The 23,383-nt window shown below is 47.0% G+C and overlaps 1 protein-coding gene across 1 annotated transcript in view; it reads left to right on the top strand.

Moving 5' to 3' along the window:
- The window catches only part of LOC149435685 (protein mono-ADP-ribosyltransferase PARP14-like), a 99,206-nt gene extending 77,664 nt beyond the window's left edge, over positions 1 to 21,542 (top strand). Inside the window, exons 11-13 of the mRNA XM_089662498.1 lie at positions 8,201 to 8,343; positions 9,788 to 9,962; positions 17,742 to 21,542. Of these exons, the coding sequence (XP_089518624.1) occupies positions 8,201 to 8,343; positions 9,788 to 9,962; positions 17,742 to 18,028 (605 nt within the window). The 3' untranslated portion in view covers positions 18,029 to 21,542. The remainder of the gene's footprint in view (positions 1 to 8,200; positions 8,344 to 9,787; positions 9,963 to 17,741) is intronic.
- Positions 21,543 to 23,383: the final 1,841 nt, after the last annotated feature.

Raw genomic sequence — 23,383 nt, 5'->3', positions numbered from 1 at the left:
AATTGCGCGGTCATGCAACATTGTACCTATATGAGTTTTTTAGCATTTTTTTGAGACAGGTAAAGCTTTATTTTGGTGGTATTTATTCCCCGCTGGGATTTTTTTTTTTATATATATAAATGGAAACGTCCAACAATTTTGAAAAAAAGTGTTTTTCTTATACAATTTTGCAAATAAATAATATTTCATCATAAATATTGGCCAAAATGTAGTCAGTTATCATTTTAGTAAAAAAAAAAACAAATTATTTTATAACCAAAAATTATAATTTAAAAAAAAAAATTTTTTACATTTTTATTTTTTTTTATATTATTATTTATGTTTTTTTGTTTTTACATACTGTCACCCTAGCAGTACAGTGTCACCATGGTAACACTGTACTACTTGTGGGGGGTTATGACAATTTTTTTTTTGTTTGTTTTATACTGATACTAATCATTTCTCCTTTCTGGCTGCATTATTGCAGCCATTGAGAAATACTGTGTGAGCTGTGATTGGTCACAGTTTGTCACATGGTACAAGGCTGTTGTGAATAGCCCTGTACCATGTGATCTCTGTGATTATTCACAGATTTCACATGTAGTAAGCAATGATGTCAGAAGTGACATCTTGATATTACTCTGCATGTGATCACTGATCGGGACCTCGCAGAGAGGTCCCATATAACGATTGGTGTTCCACTGTGTCCGGAGGACACAGCAGGCACCGGATCGCGTTGCTGCGTGCTCACAGGGAGCGCGCACAAGCAGGGGGCGGAGAGGCCATTTATAAATGGTCACCCACCCCTGCACTGCCACCATCTGGCCGTTTATATACAAAGGCCGGACAGGAGGTGGTTAATGACTTTGCTAAGCTGCGCGTCAGTAATAGGTTGTTCCATAAGTTCTCTATGGGCCTTGCTGAGGGTGGAAGACGCAAAGTCTCCAAAAAATATTGAATTGAGGAAGGATCAACAGGCTGGGGTTGACCATATTGGATAGCATAAAAGTCATGAAACTCCCAAAGGATCTTCTAGGATCCCAAGTGATATGACCCCCCCCTGTGAGCCTAGGTTTGGGAATCACTGTGAATATGTTTAGGGGTGAGTTTATGTGTGAAAAGAGAACCTGGTCTATCCTGCGACATGGAGAATTTATGATGCATCTAACATTGTTGTTTTTCGGCTTTTGTGGTCAGGCAGCGGTTAAGTTCTAAATGAGCTTGCTCTACTTTAAATAACAGGTCAGAGTTTGGGGCAGTTTTATGTTGGGCGACTAAGGCCTCATATTCTTTAGACTCTTGGATAAAGAGACCTCTAACAGAGGCTTTATGGGCTGCCCAATTAATAGCAGGGACTTATCTGTTGCTTTATTAATTGCAAAAGTATTCCACTACTTCCAAACAATAGGACTCATTACTAAGTAGGGACCCATTTAGACGCCAATGTGGTTTGGCCAGTTTGACCGTCAAATTAAAAAACATCAGCAACATAGGGTTGTGGTCCAACCAAAGCATCACTACAGTTTTGGCTGAATGGAGTTTGGATAGCATTTCCAAGGGAAGGAAAATATAGTCCGTACAAGAATAATGATTACGAGCTCTAGAAAAATGGGAATAGTCTGTAGAGGTGGGATTGGCTTTTCTCCATTTGTCAATTAAATTGTAGCGATATAAAATTCACAGCTTAATTTGGTAGGGGATTTAAGTTTGACTGTATGAGATTTATCAAGTGTATGATCTAAGGCTCAACATAAAACTGCCTTCAGCTCAAGTCGCTCAACATAAAACTGCCTTCAGCGCCTTCTGCGCTTCCCGACACCGAGCCCTCAGCACCTAACGCCCGGCCTCAACATCTCCAGCCACCGAGCCGCCAGCATCACCAGACGCCGTGCCTACCAACACCCCCAGACATTGCACCCTACAACCCCTCCACTCGCCGATCCACCGGACCCACTGAAGACCCCTCGGACGCCAGCATACTGCACCCACAGATTGCAGCCAGCCAGCTGCTGCCCTTTACTCCCACTCTCCCCCTACAGAAGGACTCTAGTGGACTCCTCCACGGTGATACAGACTCTCCACATCACCTCGCCCTGACCCGTATCCCTTCACCTCCCCTGACCCGAACAGCACTGCACTCACCCCAGCATGCCACCTGCACTTCTCCTCCTTGTTTTCCTCTCCTCCATCCCAAAAATCCCCTCCCTCTACCCGCCCACCCCCCCAAAACAGCTCTACATTGCCCCTTCACTTCTGCCCTCTCCCCACTACGGCACTCACCACCTCCTCCTGGTACTCCACTCCCCCGTCGACCCACGTGCCACCACTACCAGACCCACACGCTCCTGCACCTCCCATTCCCATGCCACCCTCCTCACCCTTCTCCTTCTCCTATCCGCTAGGGACATCTCCCCGAACCCTGGCCCCTCACCACCTCACCCCCCCTCCAGGAACCCCCCCTCCAGGGACCCCCCTGCTCCCGCCAGCTGCCGCAACCCCCTCAACCTCATACCTGTGCACCTCCTCCCCGCATCCATCCCCCCTCTCTCGGTTGCACTTCTGAACGCCCGTTCGGTCTGCAACAAACTAACTGCCATCCATGACCTCTTCATCTCCCGCTCCCTCAACCTCCTAGCCATCACCGAAACCTGGGTACAGGCCACTGACTCTACCTCCCCTGCGGCACTCTCCCATGGAGGTCTCGTCTGGTCTCATTCACCAAGACTGAACGGTCACAAAGGTGGTGGTGTCGGCCTGCTCCTATCACCGCTGAGCACCTTCCAGGTCCTCCCTAACCCCCCCTCCCTAACCTTCTCCTCCTTCGAGGCTCACTGCATCCGGCTCTTCTCACCCACCCCCCTAAGGATCGCAGTGATCTACAGGCCCCCCGGATCCATACCCCGCTTCCTGGACGACTTCGCCGTCTGGCTTCCCTTCTTCCTCTCCTCTGAGCTACCGACCATCATCCTCGGGGACTTCAACATCCCCATCAACGATAACACCCCAGCTACCTCCCAACTCCTCCACCTAACCTCCTCCTTCACACTCACACAATACACTCAATCCTCCACCCACATCAATGGGAACACCCTGGACCTCGTCTTCTCCCACCTCTGTACCCTCAACCACTTACACCCCCTTCCCTCTCTCCGACCACCACCTCCTCACGTTCTCCACCTCCCCTTCCCCTAACTCCCCCCCCCCAGTGCGCCAAACCATCACCAGCCGCAACCTCCGCAACCTCCACCGGCCCCACTCCACTCGGCTGCTGACCGCTTACACGACAGCATCCTTCCACTGTCATGTCCTGACCTAGCCACCACCGCGTACAACGACTCACTATCAGCTACCCTAGACTCTCTGGCACCCCTAACCACACGCAACATCAAACCTAGACTGCTCCAACCATGGCAGAACGACCATACTAAATGCCTCAAACGTCGCAGTCGTGCGCTGGAGAGACTATGGCGCAAAACCAAGTCCCCTCTTGCGTTTTCCCTCTACAAATCTGCCTTCCTCACCTACACCTCCACGCCGCCAAGCAGGTCTACTTCATTAACCTGATCAACACCCTCTCCACCTGCCCTCGCCGACTCTTCTCCACCTTCAACTCCCTGCTCTCTCCCCCCCCCTCCTCCACTCAGTACCTCACTTACCGCCCACGAGATTGCCACTCATCTCAACAACAAGATTGACGCAATCCGCAAGGACATAGTCAACTTACAATCTACCTCCCCATCTAGCCTCCCCCCTTCCATCACCCCCTCATCTCTCCCCTCCTCTGACCTCGCAACGGCACTGCCCCCCACCACACCCAAGGCCCTGCCTACCGAAACCCCCCCATCACTGCACTCCTTCAGCCCTACTACCACTGAGGAAGTCACAAGAGTCTTCTCAGAAGCCCGCCTCACTACCTGCCCCCTGGACCCTATCCCCTCTCAACTCCTCTGGTCACCCCCCTCTTCCCTCATCCGCTCCCTTACCCACATCTTCAATCTCTACCTCTCTACTGGCACATTCCCATCCCCCCTAAAACATGCGCACATCACCCCCATACTCAAAAAGCCCTCCCTGGACCCCACTGACCTCAACAACCTCAGACCAATTTCCCTGCTGCCACTCACCTCCAAGCTCCTTGAGCGCTTGGTCTACGATCGCCTAAGCGCCCACCTAACTGACAGCAACCTCCTTGATCCGCTTCAGTCCGGCTTCCGTCTCCTACACTCCACCGAAACTGCCCTCCTCAAAATCACCAACGATCTACTAACCGCCAAAGCCAAAGGCGACTACTCTGTCCTCCTCCTCCTAGACCTCTCCGCGGCCTTTGACACAGTCGACCACCCCCTCCTCCTTAATAAACTACTCTCCCTTGGCATCAGAGACACTGATCTCTCTTGGTTCTCGTCCTATCTATCCCAACGCTCCTTCAGCGTTTCCTACAATGGTGCCACCTCCCCTTCCCTCCCCCTCTCTGTTGGGGTCCCCCAGGGCTCTGTCCTTGGACCCCTTCTCTTCTCCATCTACACCTCCTCCCTTGGCAAACTCATACACTCCCACGGCTTCAATTACCACCTCTACGCTGATGATACTCAAATCTACCTATCCACCCCTTACCTCACCCCCACATTCTCCGCCCGCATCACTCACCTCCTAAGCGACATCTCTGACTAGATGTCGCTCCATTTCCTCAAGCTCAACCTCCCCAAAACCGAGCTTCTCATCTTTCCCCCTTCCCGCGCCCCCCCCATCCTTTCCATCACTACCAACAACACCACCATCAATCCCGCCCCGCAAGCCAAGGTCCTTGGCGTCATTCTGGACTCAAACCTTTCCTTTCAACCTCATGTCAAATCACTTACAAACACATGCAGGCTCCACCTCCGGAACATCGCCAAGATACGCTCCTTCCTTACCCCAGACACCACTAAACTACTCGTACACTCCCTGATTATCTCACGCCTTGACTACTGCAACTCCCTCCTCACCGGCCTACCCCAGTGCAAACTCTCCCCGCTTCAGACCATCCTGAACTCAGCTGCTAGACTCATCCACCTCACCAGCCGCTCCACCTCTGCCACCCCCCTCTGCCTCTCCCTCCACTGGCTCCCCATTGCCCAACGCATTAAATTCAAACTACTCACTCTGACCTATAAGGCCATTCACAACACTGCCCCTAACTACATAACCAACCTGATTCCCAGGTACCACCCTACCCGTACCCTTCGCTCTTCTCAGGACCTCCTTCTATCTTGCTCCCTGGTCTCCTCCTCCCACGCACGACTGCAAGACTTCTCCAGGTCCTCCCCCATCCTCTGGAACTCACTACCCCAATCCATCAGACTGCCACCTTCCCTCCTCACCTTCAGGCGCTCCCTGAAAACCCACCTCTTCAGGGAAGCCTACCCCACCCTCACCTAACAGCCGCTGCCCTTCCCTCCTCCTACCACTCCATCCCCCACAGCCATTTCCTCCTGTACTTCTACCCCCTCCCTCCTAGATTGTAAGCTCGAAAGAGTAGGGCCCTCTTACCCCTTGTGTGCTGTTTGTTGTTACTGTACTGTTTCATGTATTGTCCCCCCCCCTCTATTGTACAGCGCTGAGCAAACCCTTCCGGCGCTATATAAACTCGATACAATAAATAAATAAATAATAAGGCTAGATTTAAGTCCCCTAACATCGCCTTCCAGTTCAGCAAATGAAGATTTAAATTGTAGATTGGAAAAAGGCCACCTGATTCGTGTTAGAGGCATACTAGATAAGAACAGTGACTAAGTTACCCCCTAAAAGGAATCGCCCCTCCTTGTCCCTTACCACTTTAGTTTTGGTCAACGATAGAAATGGAAAGACATGTCTGGAAAGACAAAGCGCTACTCCTCTCTTTTTTCAGTTAGCAAAAAAACAGACCGGAAAATCTCTTTGGATATACCTAGGTGTGAAAGAAGGAGCAAAATGTGTTTCCTGTAGAGCAACAATATCAGTTCCCAGGAACTTGTAGTGGGAACATTTTTTTAGGTACTTAGAAGGGGAACCTAACCCTTGAACATCATGGGAAAGCAATCGGAACGTGGCACTATGGTGTCTTAAGGTAGACATGGAAAGCAAGCAATATAGTTGTAATTAGACAAACCCACCAGCTCGGGATATCGAGTATCCAAGACCTTCTTGGGAGTCCCGAGTTGACCCTCAAATAAAGATAGTAAAAAAAATTAAGTCAAATAGGCAGAAAAAAGGAAACAAGAGATTCCGAAGCCAAGGAATGGCCAGCATCCAACCAACTGGCAAAAAGTAATATATAACGTGAGATATTAAATATAACAAATATCCTAGACACAAGGTCAAGGGATTGAAGAGTCTCCACCAAAGTCAAGCAATGGGGAGAGTCTTACAATTAGGGAGATCACATAGACTCTTCCCTGCACCTCGGGATCCACATAAACATACATAAGAGGCTCCTGAAGCCACAGAATCATTATACATAATATAAACAATTTAAACCAGAAAAGAAGTAGAGGACGACACTGCTAGGGTACAAAGTATTTCAGAAAAAAAAAAATTCAAAAACATGTTCAAAGGCCAATGTCCCATGATGGGACCAGTGAGATGCCTCCGCTAAATGAATTATCAACTATCAGGAAACAAGACAGCTGGTGTGGGGTTGCAGGCTTCTTCCTGGGGGCGGAGGACCAAAGGGGTGAGAGTAGCGGAGGTGGTCCGTTAGCTTTGGATTGGTTCCGTGAGGAGGGAAATGAAGCCCAAGTTCAGCAAATTTTTTTCTCCTTCAAGAAATATGGAAAAGGAGTAGGATTTGCCATTGGAGATGAATTGTAGGCAAAACTGGTAATTCCATCTGTAGCGGATGTCCCTCTGAATTAGGGGCGAGAGTAACAGTTTGAAGGCTCTCCATTTTTGAATGATTGCTTGAGAGATGTCAGTAAAGTCTTGGCTCTTGTAACCATCAACTTCCAAATCTGGATGTTCCCGAATGTATTGCATCACCGCCTCCTTTACCCTGAAGAAGTGAGGCTTTATAATAACAACCCAAGGAGGTCCATACTGCTTTAAAGGGACTAAAGCTCTGTGGATACGATCTATTACTATATGGATTTCATCAATAGACGGTACTGCAGAATGCATAAAGGAATGGGCGATGGAGGCGATATCTTTTACCATTTCAGGAAGTTCTCTAATGCGAAAGTTGAACCGCCTAGCACAATTCTCGAGATCATCTATTTTGTTGTAAGCTTCATCTAGGTGGTATCATCAACTATAGATTAAATATTCTCTAGTCGATTTCCCAGCTCCCTAAAATCCTGTTTCAGGTCAGAGGCCAACTTAGTGGTAGCTTTATCTAGTTCCTTCAGCAAGCAAGTAAATCAGCAAAACGGGTGCTAAATATGGAATCCCCTGAATAGTGCAGAAGCTCAGGCGGAGAAGCAGGAGAATCCCCTGGACCATCATGTGCTGGATCATGGCTACTGGTTTGGATAAGGAAGGTATCCACCATTTCCCTATCCAGGAGGTAAGAAGCCTTGGAGTTGTGGCTTGGGGACAGGGCCGATGCTTGTGAAGGGGATCTAGCAGGGCTAGGGAGGGAGCCAGGAGGAGCATAAATGTCACTCACATAAGCCAGGGGGACAGGGGAGCCTTCATTCTGAGTCCCAAGACCTGAGGAAGAGGGCATGGTCCTCTGTGGCTTTGGCTGCACAACCTCAGCAGCTGAGGAGTCCTAAGAGACAGCGCCAGACGCCATCTTGCCAGATTTGGCTGGTCTGGTGGGCATGAGAGGGACCTCCACCCTCTGGGCAAGTGGCCCAGGTAATTGGCTGTGCAGTATGTGGGATGGGCAGCTAAATAACCCCCTGCAAATGCCGTGAATGTGCGGAGCGGTCAGAGTTTCATCCGTTCTGGCTGCCCCCGCATGCGCTCTGCCCAATTTTAAATTTTAAGGATAAGAGATGACAAATAGTTGTTAGGTGGGACTTAACAATGTGAAAATAGGCCAGACTGGGTCTGTCATTCTAGCTTACTGTGAACATATTTTGATCCCTATTGATTCCAAATATCTCAGAGACCTGAGAATGGGATGGAGCTTCAGGAAAACATTTCCTATTTGGAGCCACCAATAATATCTACCATGTAGATACTTCAATTTAGATTTGGCAATGTCATCCAATTCTCTTGGATTCTCCTGGGAGTTCTTATTACAAATTTTATTTTTCAGAAGAGGACTTTCTCCAGGTACCACATCACTGGAAACCAATGGATAATTCTCCAGTGATGGAGGTGGATGTCCCAGCTGGAAGTTCTGAATACTCGGAGGTTGAACAGAAGTTCCGGATAAGCGTCAACAGCAAAATTCTGCAGGTAACTTTTCCAACAAATGCCTATCTATGTCAGTCATATTTCCAATTGATATCTAGAAATGATAGGCAATTATAGGTGAGGATGATGCTAGTTTGCTCTTTATTTCAGATCTGGACATCCCAACCAATGACTAGCATGATATGTTGGGGCTTAGTTTTGAGGGCAAAAATAAAGAATAATGTTGAGGACAAGTGTATTGAATGGTGTTGAGGACAAGTGTATTGAATGGTGTTGAGGACAAGTGTATTGAATGGTGTTGAGGACAAGTGTATCGAATGGTGTTGAGGACAAGTGTATCGAATGGTGTTGAGGACAAGTGTATTGAATGGTGTTGAGGACAAGTGTAATGGATAGTGTTAAGGAGAAGTGTAAGGAATGGTGTTGAAGAGAAGTGTAAGGAATTTTGCTGAGGACAAGTGTAAGGAATGGTGTTGGGTTCTAGTTTAAGGTGTGGTGTTGAGTACAAGTGTTAGAAATGGTAATGAGGTCAAGTGTAAGGAATGGTGTTGAGGACAAAGGTAAGGAAGGGTGTTGAGGACAAATGTAAGGAATGTTCTTGAAGAAAAATGTAAGGAATAGTGTTAGGAACCAGCGTATGGAATGATCTTGAGGATAAATGTATGGAATGGTGCTGAGGACAAATGTAAGTGATGGTGTTGAATACTAGGGTAAGGAATGGGCTTGAGGGCAAATATAAGAAATGGTGTTAAAGACCAGTATAAGGAATGGTCTTTAGGACAAATATAAGGGATGGTGTTGAGGAAGAGTGTAAGGAATGGTCTTGAGGACAAATGTAAGGAATGGTGTTGACTGTGTTGAAGACAAGAGTAGGGAATTGTGTTAAGTACAAGTGTAAGGAATGGTGCTGAGGATAAGTGCACTGAGTTTCCCTGGCTGTACATCTACTGTGCCCATTATGAGGGGTTCCCACCATCCTGGTCTAAGTTCCCAGGCCTGTACACCCACTGTGCCCATTATGAGGGGTTCCCACTATTCCTGTGCTGAGTTTCCGGGTCTGTGCGCCCGCTGTGCCCATTATGAGGGGTTCCCACATTCCCTGTGCTGAGTTCCCGGGTCTGTACACCTGCTGTGCCCATTATGAGGGGTTCCCACCATTCTGAGCTGGAAATAATGGCAGAGAGGTCTCACTATTTGCATATTTCAGACATACAAGAAGTCAGGGTCCATCTCAGCTCACTAAACTACAATTGGTAGCTTAGAAGCCAATCAGCTTCTAACTTCAGCTTGTTCAGTTAAGCTTTGACAAAGGAACCTGGAAGCTGATTGGTTTCTTTGAAGAGCTGCACCAGGTTTTGCTCTGTCCAGTTTTAGTAAATCAGCCCCAATGTGTGATGTACGGTATATAATAATGGGTGGAGATCTCTGCTGTCCAGGTGAGATGACATCTTGTATTTATGTAGCTTTGTATGGCCTGTCTTCTCAGATTCTACGTGTCCAGAACAGGGACCTCTGGATGAACTACCAGATAAAGAAGCATCAAGTGGATGCCAAAAACGGCTCCACGAACAACGAGAAGATGCTCTTCCATGGAACTGACTCCTGCTCCATCCAGCATATTAACCATAATGGATTCAACAGGAGCTACGCAGGGAGACACGGTGAGAGATCTCAGAGTACTATGTCATTGTATCGTGCTGAAACTCCCTTTTGAACAGAGTTCAGGATACGGTACTTCATGAGATTGTGAGCATTTTGGATACATCTGCATGAATACACCCCTGACATGTCACACTATACAGCAGGCGAGTGCTCAGGCTTGAGATGAGCATCTGCAGGCAGGGAGGAGCATCTGCTGGCAGGAGGAAACATTTCCTCACTCTCCCCTCCCCCAGGGATCAGACTGTATATTGTAATTTTGTAGGAAGTCCCAGGGTGGAAAGCTACAGCGAGGACATAACTGTGGCAGATATTTGTGAACACAACCGAAAAACAAGTCTCTGCTTGACCCACTAATCACAAATGACCCAGAGCTGATAGCGGATGTGGAAGTAAGGGATAACTTAGGAAACAGGGATCACAGAGTAATTACATTCACTGTAAATCATGGGAAAAGCAGACACGAGGGTAGGACATGTACATTAAAGTGATTCTAAAGTCACAAATGTCTACACTTACCTGCTGTGTGCAATGGTTTTGAACAGAGCAGCTCGGATCCTCCTCTTCTCGGGTCCCCCACCAGCGCTCCTGGCCCCTCCCTCCTGTCAGATGCCCCCACAGTAAGCAGCTTGCTATGGGGGCACCCACTGCTGCGTATGTCCATTCACACATGGATCCTCTGCTTGGCCTTGCACCCTCTCTCTCATTGGCTCACTGGCTGTGATTGCAAATGGCTCCTGCTACTGTCTCAGCCAATGAGAAGAGGAAATCCTGGGATAGCCAAGACTCCAGTGCACATTGCTGGATCAAGAGGGGACTTAAGTGAGTATAAGGGGGGGCTGCTGCACAGAGAAGGCTCTTGAGCCTTTACAACCGCTTTAACCCCTTCACGCCGATGGTACACAAATATGCGGCCCCACCGGGCTGAGCGTTTTTTCCATGGGGGCCGCTAACTTGCATACCTGTTTTTGTGATGGGAGCGGGCAGAACAGCGTGCTCCCAGCATAGAGAACAGGGTCTCACTGAAAGATCTGGGTCCTGCTCTAACAATCGGGACTCGGAATTCCCAATTCCAGGTCACCTGATCGCTGTGGTAGCTTCTGATTGGCTATCACAATGATCAGTCACCCCACTAAGCCCGCCCCTGTGTTTTCTGTCTCTGAATGAAGGGGAGAGATACATTGTATCTCTCTCTCTCTATCTGTCCTTTCAGAGAAAAAAAAAGTGTGTGTAAAATACATAAATAAATACAAATTATAATAAAAGATAAAATTAAAAAATTGTAAACATTTCATAGATCAAGGTTTGATCTAGGTCCGTGGCAGGATTAGTGTTTGGGCTAAAGTCAGGGTCAAAGATCAAGGTTAGGGTCAAAGATCAATGTCAGGGTCAAGGGTCAGGATTTTTTTTTTATTTTTAAATTATAATCAGTGTCAGTTAGTGGCAGGATAAAATAAAGCCAAATGCGCACTGTTGTTTTTGGGCCGTACTACAGGTACAAACAACAACCTACATCCACATATGTGGTATCGCTGCGAACGCCAGGAACAGGAGAAATTATAATCCACCCGGATGCACAAAGTCGTTGTCATGATACGGACGGTTTTCCTAACACAGGTCAAAATTGCAAAATTGTGCTTAGGCGTTAAGATTTGTTTTACTCTTAGGCACGACGGGGTTACATTTCAAAAGAGCCAACTGCGCTCCATACATTATATGGGAAGATATTCTAGAAGTAAAAAAACATGGAGGTAGAGTGAGAGTGCTGTCAGAACATTTTAGGTAATGGCATTAGCCAGTCTATTCTAATTGGTGGCAAATATAAAAGACGAAACCTGTATGGGTAAATCCAAGTGTAAAAAAAGGCACATTAACCCCTCGCCCTCCAGAGGATTTACCTCCCCTTCCTGACCGGGCCATTTTTTTGCGATACGGCTCTGGGTTACTTTAACTAACAATTGCGCAGTCGTGCAATGCTGCACCCAAATTAAATTTCTGTCCTTTTTTTCCCCACCAACAGAGCTTTCTTTTGGTGGTATTTGATCGCCTGTGTGTTTTTTATTTTTTGTGCTATAAACAAAAAAAGACTGGCAATTTCGAAAAAAAAAAAAATATTTTTTACTTTTTCCTATTAAACATGTCCAGTAAAACTAATTTAAAAATCAAATTTCGTCATAAATTTAGGCCAAAATGTCTCCCGCTCCGTGTCTTTGCTAACAAATAATCCCAATACGTGTAAATTAATTGGTTTACGTGAAAGTTATAGTGTTTACAAATGGCAATATATACACTGGGATTTACAAAAAAAATGTTTTACTAGTAATGGCGGTGATCAGCGACTTATAGCGGGACTGGGCATTCTAACACTGGGGGGGGGGGGGGGACTGACTTGGTTTCACTGACATCCCCAGTGACACCAACACAGTGATCAGTGCTAATAAAAAGCACTGACACTGTACTAATGGCACTGGGCAGGGAGGGGTTAACATGAGGTTAACATGAGGAGTGATCAAAGGGTTAACTGTGTGCTGTGTGTGTTTCACTGTAAGCATGCTGCTATGCAGAGCCATACAAAGCAGTGTGCAGGAGCTGACAGGGAAGAGATCTGTATTGTTTACATACAGGTCTCTCTCCCATCAGAAATACTCGGAGATCGCTGGGTGCTTGCGGGGAATCACCGGCCAGGAGCCGGTGATTGACAGCCGAGGCCACAAATGGAGCCGCGTGTACGCCCCGCCCCCCACCCGGAACTGCAATATCATGTATATATATATGTGATTTTGTATTAAATGTTCTCCGCTGATCATCTCTGCACACAGGAATCTGTCAGAAATGGCCAGTGTATGAAGGAGCGATGTCAGTCCTTCACTGGCCATCTGTGTGAAAACTCTCCCTCCAGCCCAGAGGTGGAGAATCGGGGAGAGAAGAGTGAATCCCGGGAGAACTGAGGAGGAAGATTATTGACTTCCTTCTTCCTCAATCAGAGCCCCCAAGATAGTGGAAAAGCATTTTACAACCCCTGATGGGGTAAAGTGTGTGTGTGTGCGTGCGGATGTGTGTATGTGCGTATGTGCGTGTGTGTGCGTATGTGCGTGCATATGTGCATGTGTGTGTGTACGTGTGTGTGTGTTTGTGCGTGCGTATGTGCGTGTGTGTGTGCGTATGTGCGTGCGTGTGTGTGTGTATGTGCGTGTGTGTGCGTATGTGTGCGCGCGTGTGTGTGCGTGCGTATGTGCGTGTGTGCGTGCGCATGTGCATGTGTGCGTGCGTGTGTGAGTGTGTGCGTGCGTGTGTGTGCGTGCGTATGTGCGTGTGTATGTGCATGTGTGTGTGCGTGCGTGTGTGTGCGTGCGTATGTGCGTGTGCGTATGTGCGTGTGTGTGCGTGCGTTTGTGTGTGTGTGTGTAGTGTAGAGAGGTACTGAGTGAGGAGAGAGCCACAAAGCATTTGTAGTGGCTTTTCTCCTCATTAGGAGAGGCGATCCACACCGCTTCATGAACAGGCATTCAGAGGAGAACTCTATCCTCTGAGAATGCCAGAGAACTGATCATTTACAGCTGCATGATAAACGGACACCATAACCTTAAATTGTGTAGGGTGTTCTTTACTGTTAGAGCTGTAAAGACGTAGAACTCCCTTCCACTAATCTGTGGTTTCAGTGAGAAGTGTTGCTAGTTAAAAAAAAAACCTTTAGATGGACATCTTATTGAATACAATATACAGGGATACAGTATATAATTTTTTTTAAAGTACATACAGTATAAAGCTTCCATTTTGTACACTGTTTTATTTAAAAAAAAAAAAAAAAACAGTCTGTTTATATAACTGACTGACTAATGTCTAAACTGTAAAATAAATAAATAAATAATAATATTAATTAAAAATGTATATATATATATATATTAGGGTATGCTGTGTAAACGTTGTAGGCAGTGTGAAGAATTGCTGTAATGGAAAAATGTTGTCAAAAATTATATATTTGAATTGTTTTTCTTTATCAATTTACAAAATGCAACGTGAGTGAACTGAAAGAAAAAAAAATCAAATCAATATTTGGTGTGACCAGCCTTTGGCTTCAAATCTGCGTTAGTTCTTATACTTGCACAAAGTCAGGGATCATGCAGGATTAGAGTAAATTGTATGATCAACCAATCATACCAAGCAGGTGCTAATGATCACCAATGTCATATGTAGGTTGAAACACAGTCATTAGCTTAAACAGAAACAGTTGTGTAGGATTGCAAAAAAAAGTCCAGCCCTCCCAATCATGTGATTCAGGTGTTCCAATCCCCTCCCAATTATTGGATTCAGGTGTTCCAATCCCCTCCCAATTATTGGATTCAGGTGTTCCAATCCCCTCCCAATCATTGGATTCAGGTGTTCCAATCCCCTCCCAATTATTGGATTCAGGTGTTCCAATCCCCTCCCAATTATTGGATTCAGGTGTTCCAATCCCCTCCCTATCATGTGATTCAGGTGTTCCAATCCCCTCCCTATCATGTGATTCAGGTGTTCCAATCCCCTTCCAATTATTGGATTCAGGTGTTCCAATCCCCTCCCAATTATTGGATTCAGGTGTTCCAATCCCCTCCCAATTATTGGATTCAGGTGTTCCAATCCCCTCCCAATCATTGGATTCAGGTGTTCCAATCCCCTCCCAATTATTGGATTCAGGTGTTCCAATCCCCTCCCAATTATTGGATTCAGGTGTTCCAATCCCCTCCCAATTATTGGATTCAGGTGTTCCAATCCCCTTCCAATTATTGGATTCAGGTGTTCCAATCCCCTTCCAATTATTGGATTCAGGTGTTCCAATCCCCTCCCTATCATGTGATTCAGGTGTTCCAATCCCCTTCCAATTATTGGATTCAGGTGTTCCAATCCCCTCCCAATCATTGGATTCAGGTGTTCCAATCCCCTCCCAATTATTGGATTCAGGTGTTCCAATCCCCTCCCAATTATTGGATTCAGGTGTTCCAATCCCCTCCCAATCATGTGATTCAGGTGTTCCAATCCCCTCCCTATCATGTGATTCAGGTGTTCCAATCCCCTCCATATCATGTGATTCAGGTGCCCCAATCCCCCCCATGGACACAGGTGTATACAATCAAGCCCCTAGGCATGCAGACGGCTTCTACAAACATTGGTGAAAGAATGGGTCGCTCTCAGGAGCTCAGTGACTCCAAGCGTAGTCCCGTGATAGGTGACCACCTGTGCAATAAGTCCATCCGTGACATTTCCTGGCTACTAAATATTCCACGCTCAACTGTTAGTGGGATTATAACAAAGTGGAAGCGACTGGGAACAACAGCCACTCAGCCACCAAGTGGTAGGCCACGTCACATGACAGGGCGGAGTCAGCGTGTGAGGGACCGCCGAGCGGCACCACTAGCACTCCACTGGTCAGGCGTGCCCAGAGCGCGGAGTCTAAGCCCCAGGGTACTTGTTCACCAGGGCCCCTGATGGTGGGGATGGACTTGTAGTACCCCGGGACCAGGTCGCCACTACTGAGCACACCTGTCAGTGGTAGGGGTGTTCGCCAGGGGCTCCAACCAGGGAGAGCCAGATGTGAGGAGGTCGGGTGACCCCGATGGGATGGATGGATGGCTGAGCAAGTGCGAAGTCAGACAGGCCGAGTTGGTAACGTAGAGGACGGTAAGGTACAAGGGAGCGGACAGAGAAACGTCGGGTCACACGCCAGGTCAGCAACAGCAGGTCAGATCTAATGAGGGGCATCCAGGAAGAGAGGTCAGGCAAAGCAAGGGTCTGGGCAGGAGAAATCAGCAGGTCAAGAACAATCCGGGTCAAATAACTTACAAGGCACAGGTTCAGAATCACAGGAAACAGGTAAGACCAGAAGGCACCGAAATGACAGCTCAGGGACAGTTAAATATCCCGCCCTGCGCTGCCATTGGTGCCCAGCGGGCGGCCGCGGCTTCTACTGCGCATGCGCGAACTCGAACGCCGCAGCCGGCCCGGACCTAGTGCCCGTGTCCCTGCACAGGGCGGTGCAGTGCGCCTGCGCCGGGACCATCGCGGCGGGGATCGAGGGGATCCCTGACACAGCGCATGCTGAAGCGCACAGTGCGCAGAAGTCACCAACTGTCTGCAGAGTCAATAGCTAAAGACCTCCAAACTTGGTGTGTCCTTCAGATGAGCCCAACAACAGTGCGTAGAGAGCTTCATGGAATGGGTTTTTCCATGGCCGAGCAGCTGCATCCAAGCCTTCCATCACCAAGTGCAATGCAAAGCGTCAGATGCCGTGGTGGAAAGGTTGCAAGGACAACAGTACTTGCCTGACTGCATTGTGCCAAGTGTAAAATTTGGTGGAGGGGGGATTATGGTGTGGGGTTGTTTTTCAGGGGTTGGGCTTGGCCCCCTAGTTCCAGCAAAGGGAACTCTTATGGCATCAGCATACCAAGACATTTTGGACAATTTCATGCTCCCAAATTTATGGGAAGAGTTTGGGGATTGCCCCTTCCTGTTCCAACATGACTGCCCACCAGTGCACAAAGCAAGGTCCATAAAGACATGGAGGAGCCAGTTTGGGGTGGAGGAACTTGACTGTCCTGCACAGAGTCCTGACCTCAACCCCATAGAACACCTTTGGGATGAATTAGAGCGGAGACTGCGAGCCAGGCCTCCTCCCCCGACATCAGTGCCTGACCTGACAAATGTGCTTCTGGAAGAATGGTCCAACCTTCCCATAGACACCCTCCTAAACCTTGTGGACGGCCTTCCCAGAAGAGTTGAAGTTGTTATAGCTGCAACCAGGCCCGGACTGGGATAAAAAATAGGCCTGGGCATTTTGGACTGAGCAGCCCCAAGCCGGGGACCCTTTTCTCGGAGCCCAGTGGCGGAACTCCAGGGCCCGGTTGCAAGAGCTTTATTATTTTTTCATATTTTTTTGAAAGAAAGAAAGAAAGAAAGAAAAAAGCGGCAAATGCACGGCCTGCTTCCTCTATGTGCCGTCTGCTGCTCCTCCTATCCAGCCAGCCCTGGCCCACTGGGCAAATGCCCGATGTGCCCTATGACCAGTCCGTGCCTAGCTGCATTGGGTGGGGCAACTCAATATTGAACTCTATGGACTAAGACTGGGATGCCATTAAAGTTCATGTGCGTGGAAAGGCAGGTGGCCCAATACTTTTGGCAATACAGTGTATATATATATATATTATGTTTAATAATGTAACTGTATCTGACATCTACACTATTGAATAGATGGCACTGCAAATGAGCACTGCGCCCAGAAGATGGCAGTGTTCATGCTCAGGCTGAAGGCTTTCATTTTTTTCAGAGAAGCCTCCAGCCTGCATGTGATCAATGCAGGCTGGAGGCTGATATAGTGATAATATGATTAGGGACCCTTCTGATTGGTTACAGATGATCCCTGGGACCCTGGCTGTCAACGACAGCGAGGTTTGATTGTCAACAGATGCGCAAAGTGTCAGGAATGCTTTCAAACATTTGTGCTGGAAGAGTCTAGGCAGTTAAAGCTGAACTCCAGTCTTTCACAGTTGTAGCGGCTCCTCTCCTGGACTGAAATGGCTTCCTCTGATTTCACTTCACACTGTAAGAATCTCACAGTGTGCATTAGAAGCTTCAGCCAGTCATATAGAGCTCCACCTCATTTCTTGGCTGGAGGATCTCCAGTATCAGCTATCCTCATCCTTAGTTGGAAAGTCATTTGTACCTCCGGGACTTCTCACCTGCTGTACCTGTTCCCTGGAACTCTTCCTTTACATAGTATTAATGTACTTTGTGTCTTTCTCTTTGCACAGCTGCAGCCTTTGGAGATGGAACATACTTTGCAGTAGATGCACGTTACTCCGCACACAACACATATTCCAAGCCTGATGGAGGTGGGCAGAAGCACATGTACCTGGCTCGTGTTCTCACTGGAGTCTACAGCACTGGGGTGTCAAGGATGCGGACTCCTCCACCCAAAAATCGATACAATCCCACCGACCTGTGTGACAGCGTCACTGATAACACAGTACACCCCTCAATGTTCATCATATTCAATGACATCCAAGCCTACCCAGAGTACCACATCATCTTCCAGTAATGATCTTCTGTCTACAAATCTCCGACATAGGGGTTGGTTTACCAAAACTGGGGAGTGCAAAATTTGGTGCAGCTCTGCATAGAAACCAATCAGCTTCCAGTTTTTTTTTGGACGTGCTTAATTGGACTAGCTGAAGTTAGAAGCTGATCGGCCCCCATGCACAGATGCACCAGATTTTGCACTCTCTGGTTTTAGTACATGAACCCCATTGCATTATTTAGGGAATCTTAGCTTTTCTTTCTAAGACTGTGATATTCTGTCAAGGACGCAAGCCTGCGGTGACTACCTAACTGGGACGAGGCCCTTGACAGGGGTAGGAGGGAATGAGGGGGAGTTTACTTCAAGTAAGTAAGACTGGCTTTGACACCCTTTTCACAGCCCACACTACCTCTGGCCACCCCTGGAAGGAGAATCCATTCCAATCTAACTGGCTGACCACACACAGTCACGAATCTCACATACAATCTGGTGCACTCTAAGGGTTGGGGAGCAGACTAGCAATAAGCACCCACTTCTAGAATTCCTCCACCTATCCTATGAGCAAGAACCCCGGTGTTAATCACTCTTCCTACTGTCCACACACCCAGGGGCGGACTGACCGTTTGAGCACTTGGGCATTGCCCGAGGGCCCAGGGTCAGTAGGGGGCCCCATGAAATACCCCTGGTACCTTTTATAGGCTTTTTGGGGTGTGCTTTGAGTGTGGGCAAGGACACAGGGGCCCCATTATCCCCTATTGCCCGGGGGCCCCATGAGTTGTCAGTCAGTCCCTGCACACACCCCATACTAAACACACAACAAACAGTACCTTGCCACCACCAAACTTTTTGTCCGCTGACTGGTCTTCTAGGTAATCATACACACATACAGATCTCCATCTGGCAGATCTGCCAACATAAAGTGTAATTGCATACAGATTGGCAGTGACTGAGCACATAAACACTAAAATGAATCAATCTTTCCAGGAATATATGAGTCCTAGCTTAGTACACAGAAGCCACTTACTCATTTTATAATGTAATATTCTGAAAGTGGGCAGAGCAAAAAAAAATATGTACAAAAAAAAAAAGAATTACAAAAAATACAAAGACAAAAGGACATACACAGTTTGACTATTAGCTATGGACATAAAATGGGATAAAAGACAGAAATGAAACTTTACCAAGATTTAGCCTGTGGTTGGAGCATGCTGGAAAGTCACAATCCTCCAGATAGACCAGCTCCATGTGAAGTACACCGTCCATATCTCATGCTCCACAATTTGTGGAGATATGGAGGTGGGCTGGACTCGAACCCTTTGTCCAATCAACACTGGGGGGTGTTCCCTTCCCAGCCCACAGGACAGCTCTGTGTTCTGAATGGACCAGAGTTAATTGGGGCATGAATGGTTCTGATGGTTGGGTCGGGGATAGGATTTCTGACACCATTGTATCAGTCTCATCTCAACAAGACCATCCAACGCTTGGCAGCATATAACCATTTTGGGGATTTCTCTCAGATTCTATACACACTACAAATCTAGTTTTACATGTACACGGAGCCCAACATTTTGTACAATCAGAAGGAATTATTTTCCTCTCTCAGCAACTGATATATAATCTTTTATGAGAGATAAACTATATTCCTCTGATCTTTGCCATAAATCAGTTGGTGGCAAAACCGAGCCCATAATATTTGCTCCCCCACATGCCCCTTCCCCTGACTTCTCCATCAAAATCAACGGCTCTTCTATTAACCCGTATCCACATGCCGGGGTACTAGGTGGATCCTGGACTCTGAACTCTCCTTTCGGCTCCACATCCAATCCCTGTCCAAATCATGTTGCCTCAACCTCCGCAACATCTCCAAGATACGCCCCTTCCTGACCAATGACACCACAAAGCTTCTAATTCCCTCCCTGGTCATCTCCCACCTTGACTACTGCAACTCCCTCCTCACTGGCTTACCTTTACATAGGCCATCCCCCCTCCAGTCCATCATGAATGCTGCTGCCAGGCTCATCCACCTTACCAACCGTTCAGTGTCCGCCACCCCTTGCTGCCAATCCCTCCACTGGCTTCCGCTCATCCAACAAATTGAATTAAAGTTACTAACAACAACTTACAAAACCATCCACACCTCGACCCCCAGCTACATCACTAAGCTGGTCACAAAATACCAATCAAATCATTCTCTTCGTTCCTCCCAAGACCTCCTGCTCTCTAGTTCCCTTGTCACCTCCTTCCTTGCTCACTTCCAGGACTTCTCCAGAGCCTCTCCCATCCTCTGGAACTCCTTTCTCCAATGTGTCCAACAATCTCCATCTCTTCAGAGAGGCCTATCTTGCCCCCACCCACCTTCTATAACTGTAAATATATTCTCTACATCAGCCCATCCCCCCCATAACTTTTGTATCTTTTGACCCTCCTTTGATTGTAGGCTCTAACGAGCAGGACCCTATGATTCCTACTGTACTAAATTGTATTGTAATTGAACTGTCTGCCCTCATGTTGTAAAGCGCTGCATAGACCCCCTCCAGAGTTGGTTGTGGCCACCTCAGTGGATTGCTGTAGGAAAGTCCTGGATCCTTTCTTAGATACACAGAATATAACTGGATGTAACATTTATAGGGAAAGGTGATCCAGGGAATATCCGATTATTGATCCAGGGAATATCCGATTGCCTCTCGGGGGATCAGGAAGGATTTTTTTCCCTGCAGGAGGAGATTGGATCGTGCTTTGCTGGGATTTTTTACCTTATTCTGGATCAACTGTGGGTGTCGGATTATAACTTTTTTTTTTTTAATGGTTGAACTGAATGGACTTTTGTCTTTTTTCAGCCAGACTAACTATGTAACTATCGGTGCTGTATAAATCCTATATTATAATAATCATAAAAATAGACATTTGGAAGCTTCCAGACCTCGTCCCCTGCTGCACTTGCAGACGATAAACCAGATGCGATTTCTCCTGCGCTCTAGGGCCCAGACTGGTGGCAAATAGATGGAACCAACACCAGAGCAAGCGACCACCAGTATATTTCAAGGTTGTGCAGCTCCAAAACAGGACTGCGGAAGCCCTATCGATACTGCAAAGTGAAACAAAAAACAAGAAGCGCACCAACCTTGCGCATTACCTCAGTAACAGAATTTATTAATAGAAGATAGGTACTCACAAACAGCGAATAAAATCAGGCATGTAGTCCTCACAGGGACTTCAAAGATAAGAAGCCAGCGCGAATCCCATCATGGGGGTAGACACTCAGTATCGCTGACGCGTTTCGAATGCTATGCCTTCTTCCTCAGAGCTCAGACGAGTTGGCTGGATTTTCCCTTTGAGGCTTCAGGAAGATGATGGTTTGTTCTACCCCTATCTCTACAAGGATGGGGACATTTTATTGGCACGTAGGTGTCAGCTCTGGTTTAGGAGTTTCTGTCCTTTTCATATTCTAATTGAAGAACATCTGTCTATGGATGACTACTGATTAAGAGAATATTGTATCTGTAAAACCTCAGAATTAAACTATATTTATAAGCAAGCAACTTTTACATTTCTGTTACATCTCCGCTACTGGTAAAACGACCACACTTTTACATTTGTGTTACATACACCGAAATCAGGGTCAGAACTTCTCAGAAGTACTACAAGTGTGGTTCCTGGTCTGCTGCTGAAGTTCAAAGCACTTCTCTGTCCGGCAGCGAGGACTACTGCTGCTCCTGGACTGTGTGTAGCCTGAGCGAGCCTTGTCCACCACCCGGGATCACAGAGAGGAAGCTGCTGTGGATTGTGGGAAGGACAGAGCCTGCTGAGAAGAACTTTGACTTGTGAGAGATGAAGTCCCCAAAGAGACTGAGCCTGTATTGCAGACAAGCTCTGGAACTACACATCACCTGAGGCCAGTCACTTCGCTGGGTACATGTAAGGGTTTACAACCACTTTAACGGAACAGTATTTCCTATCAGGGACACCATTCTGGCACCTATACCCAGGTTCGGAGACACATAATTCTGAGTGTTACAATGCCCTATTTGGACCCCAATGTACTGACCAGCAGAGAACGGTTTGACAATTCACAAAACATAACTGGATATTATTTATTTTAGGTACTTATATAGCGCCATCAATTTACACAGCGCTTTACATATATATTGTACATTCACATCACTCCCTAACCCTCAAGGGGCGTACAATCTAAGGTCCATAACTCACATTCATACATACACATACTAGGGACAATTTAGACAGGATCCATTTGGATTTGGAGTGTGGGAGGAAATCGGATTATCCAGAGGAAACCCACACAGGCACAAGGAGAACATGCAAACTCCAGGCAGGTGGTGCCATGGTTGGGATTCAAACCAATGACCCTAGTACTGCCAGGTGGAAGGGCTAACCACTTAGCCACTGTGCTGCCCATATACTAATATTTATAGGTAAAGTTGATTCAGGGAATATCCAATTGCCTCTCGGAGGATCAGGGAGAAATTTGTTTCCCCTGCTGGAGCAGATTGGATCATGATTTGCTGTTTTTTTGCCTTCCTCTGAATGAACTGTGGGTATAGGATTGTGTATATGGAGGTTTTTAATGTTTTGTTTTTTTTTTTGCTCCGTGGGTTGAACTGAATGGGTTTGTGTCTTTTTTCAACTAGGCTAACTATGAAACTATGTAAGAGCCAGCTGGACCATTATATAGCGTCACCCCCCCCAACAGGACCTACCTTAATATAGGAACAGGGAACCCCAAAAAACAGTGGCTCCTTTGGAGGTAAGTACTACAAAAGAAATACAAAAGTGCCTGTAAGGCCTCAATGACCTCAGCTCTACTGAACACATTTGGGATGAATTGGAACAGCAATTGTGAGCCAGATCTTCTCATCCAACATGATTACCTGATCTCAAAAAACGGGCAGAGATTTCCACACCTTCCAAAATCTTGTGGGAAGTCTCAGAAGAGGGGAGGCAGTTCTAACCACAAAAGGGATAGAGGGGCAACTCTACTCTAAAGCCTACAGGTTTGGAACATATATCAAGGAAAGTCATATAAAGACTTGGTTTGACCAGTTTGATGTGGAAGAACGCAAGTACAGTATCCTTGACAGAGCTCTGACTTCAACCCTACTGAACACCTTTGCAATCAATTGAAATGTATTAGTATCTGACCTCACAAATGAGCACAAATGTCCACAGACACCCTTCAAAATCTTGTGGAAGCCTTCACAGAAGAGTAGAAGATATTATAGCCACGGGTGGCAGCTCTATGTTAAGGGCCATGAGCGGGTAACTTCATATTAATGGCCATGGATTTGGATTGAGAGTTTATTTACATATTGAGATATTCATTACAGTAGGTGTGATGGTTAGGGGCCACAGACTTTTGGA

This window comes from Staurois parvus, unplaced genomic scaffold (assembly GCF_062004578.1).
Source record: "Staurois parvus isolate SC_StPar_1 unplaced genomic scaffold, SC_StPar_1.0 ptg001482l, whole genome shotgun sequence".
NCBI lineage: Eukaryota > Metazoa > Chordata > Amphibia > Anura > Ranidae > Staurois > Staurois parvus.
The sequence above is the reverse complement of the archived record's forward strand: the minus strand, read 5'-3'. Positions and strand labels throughout refer to the sequence as shown.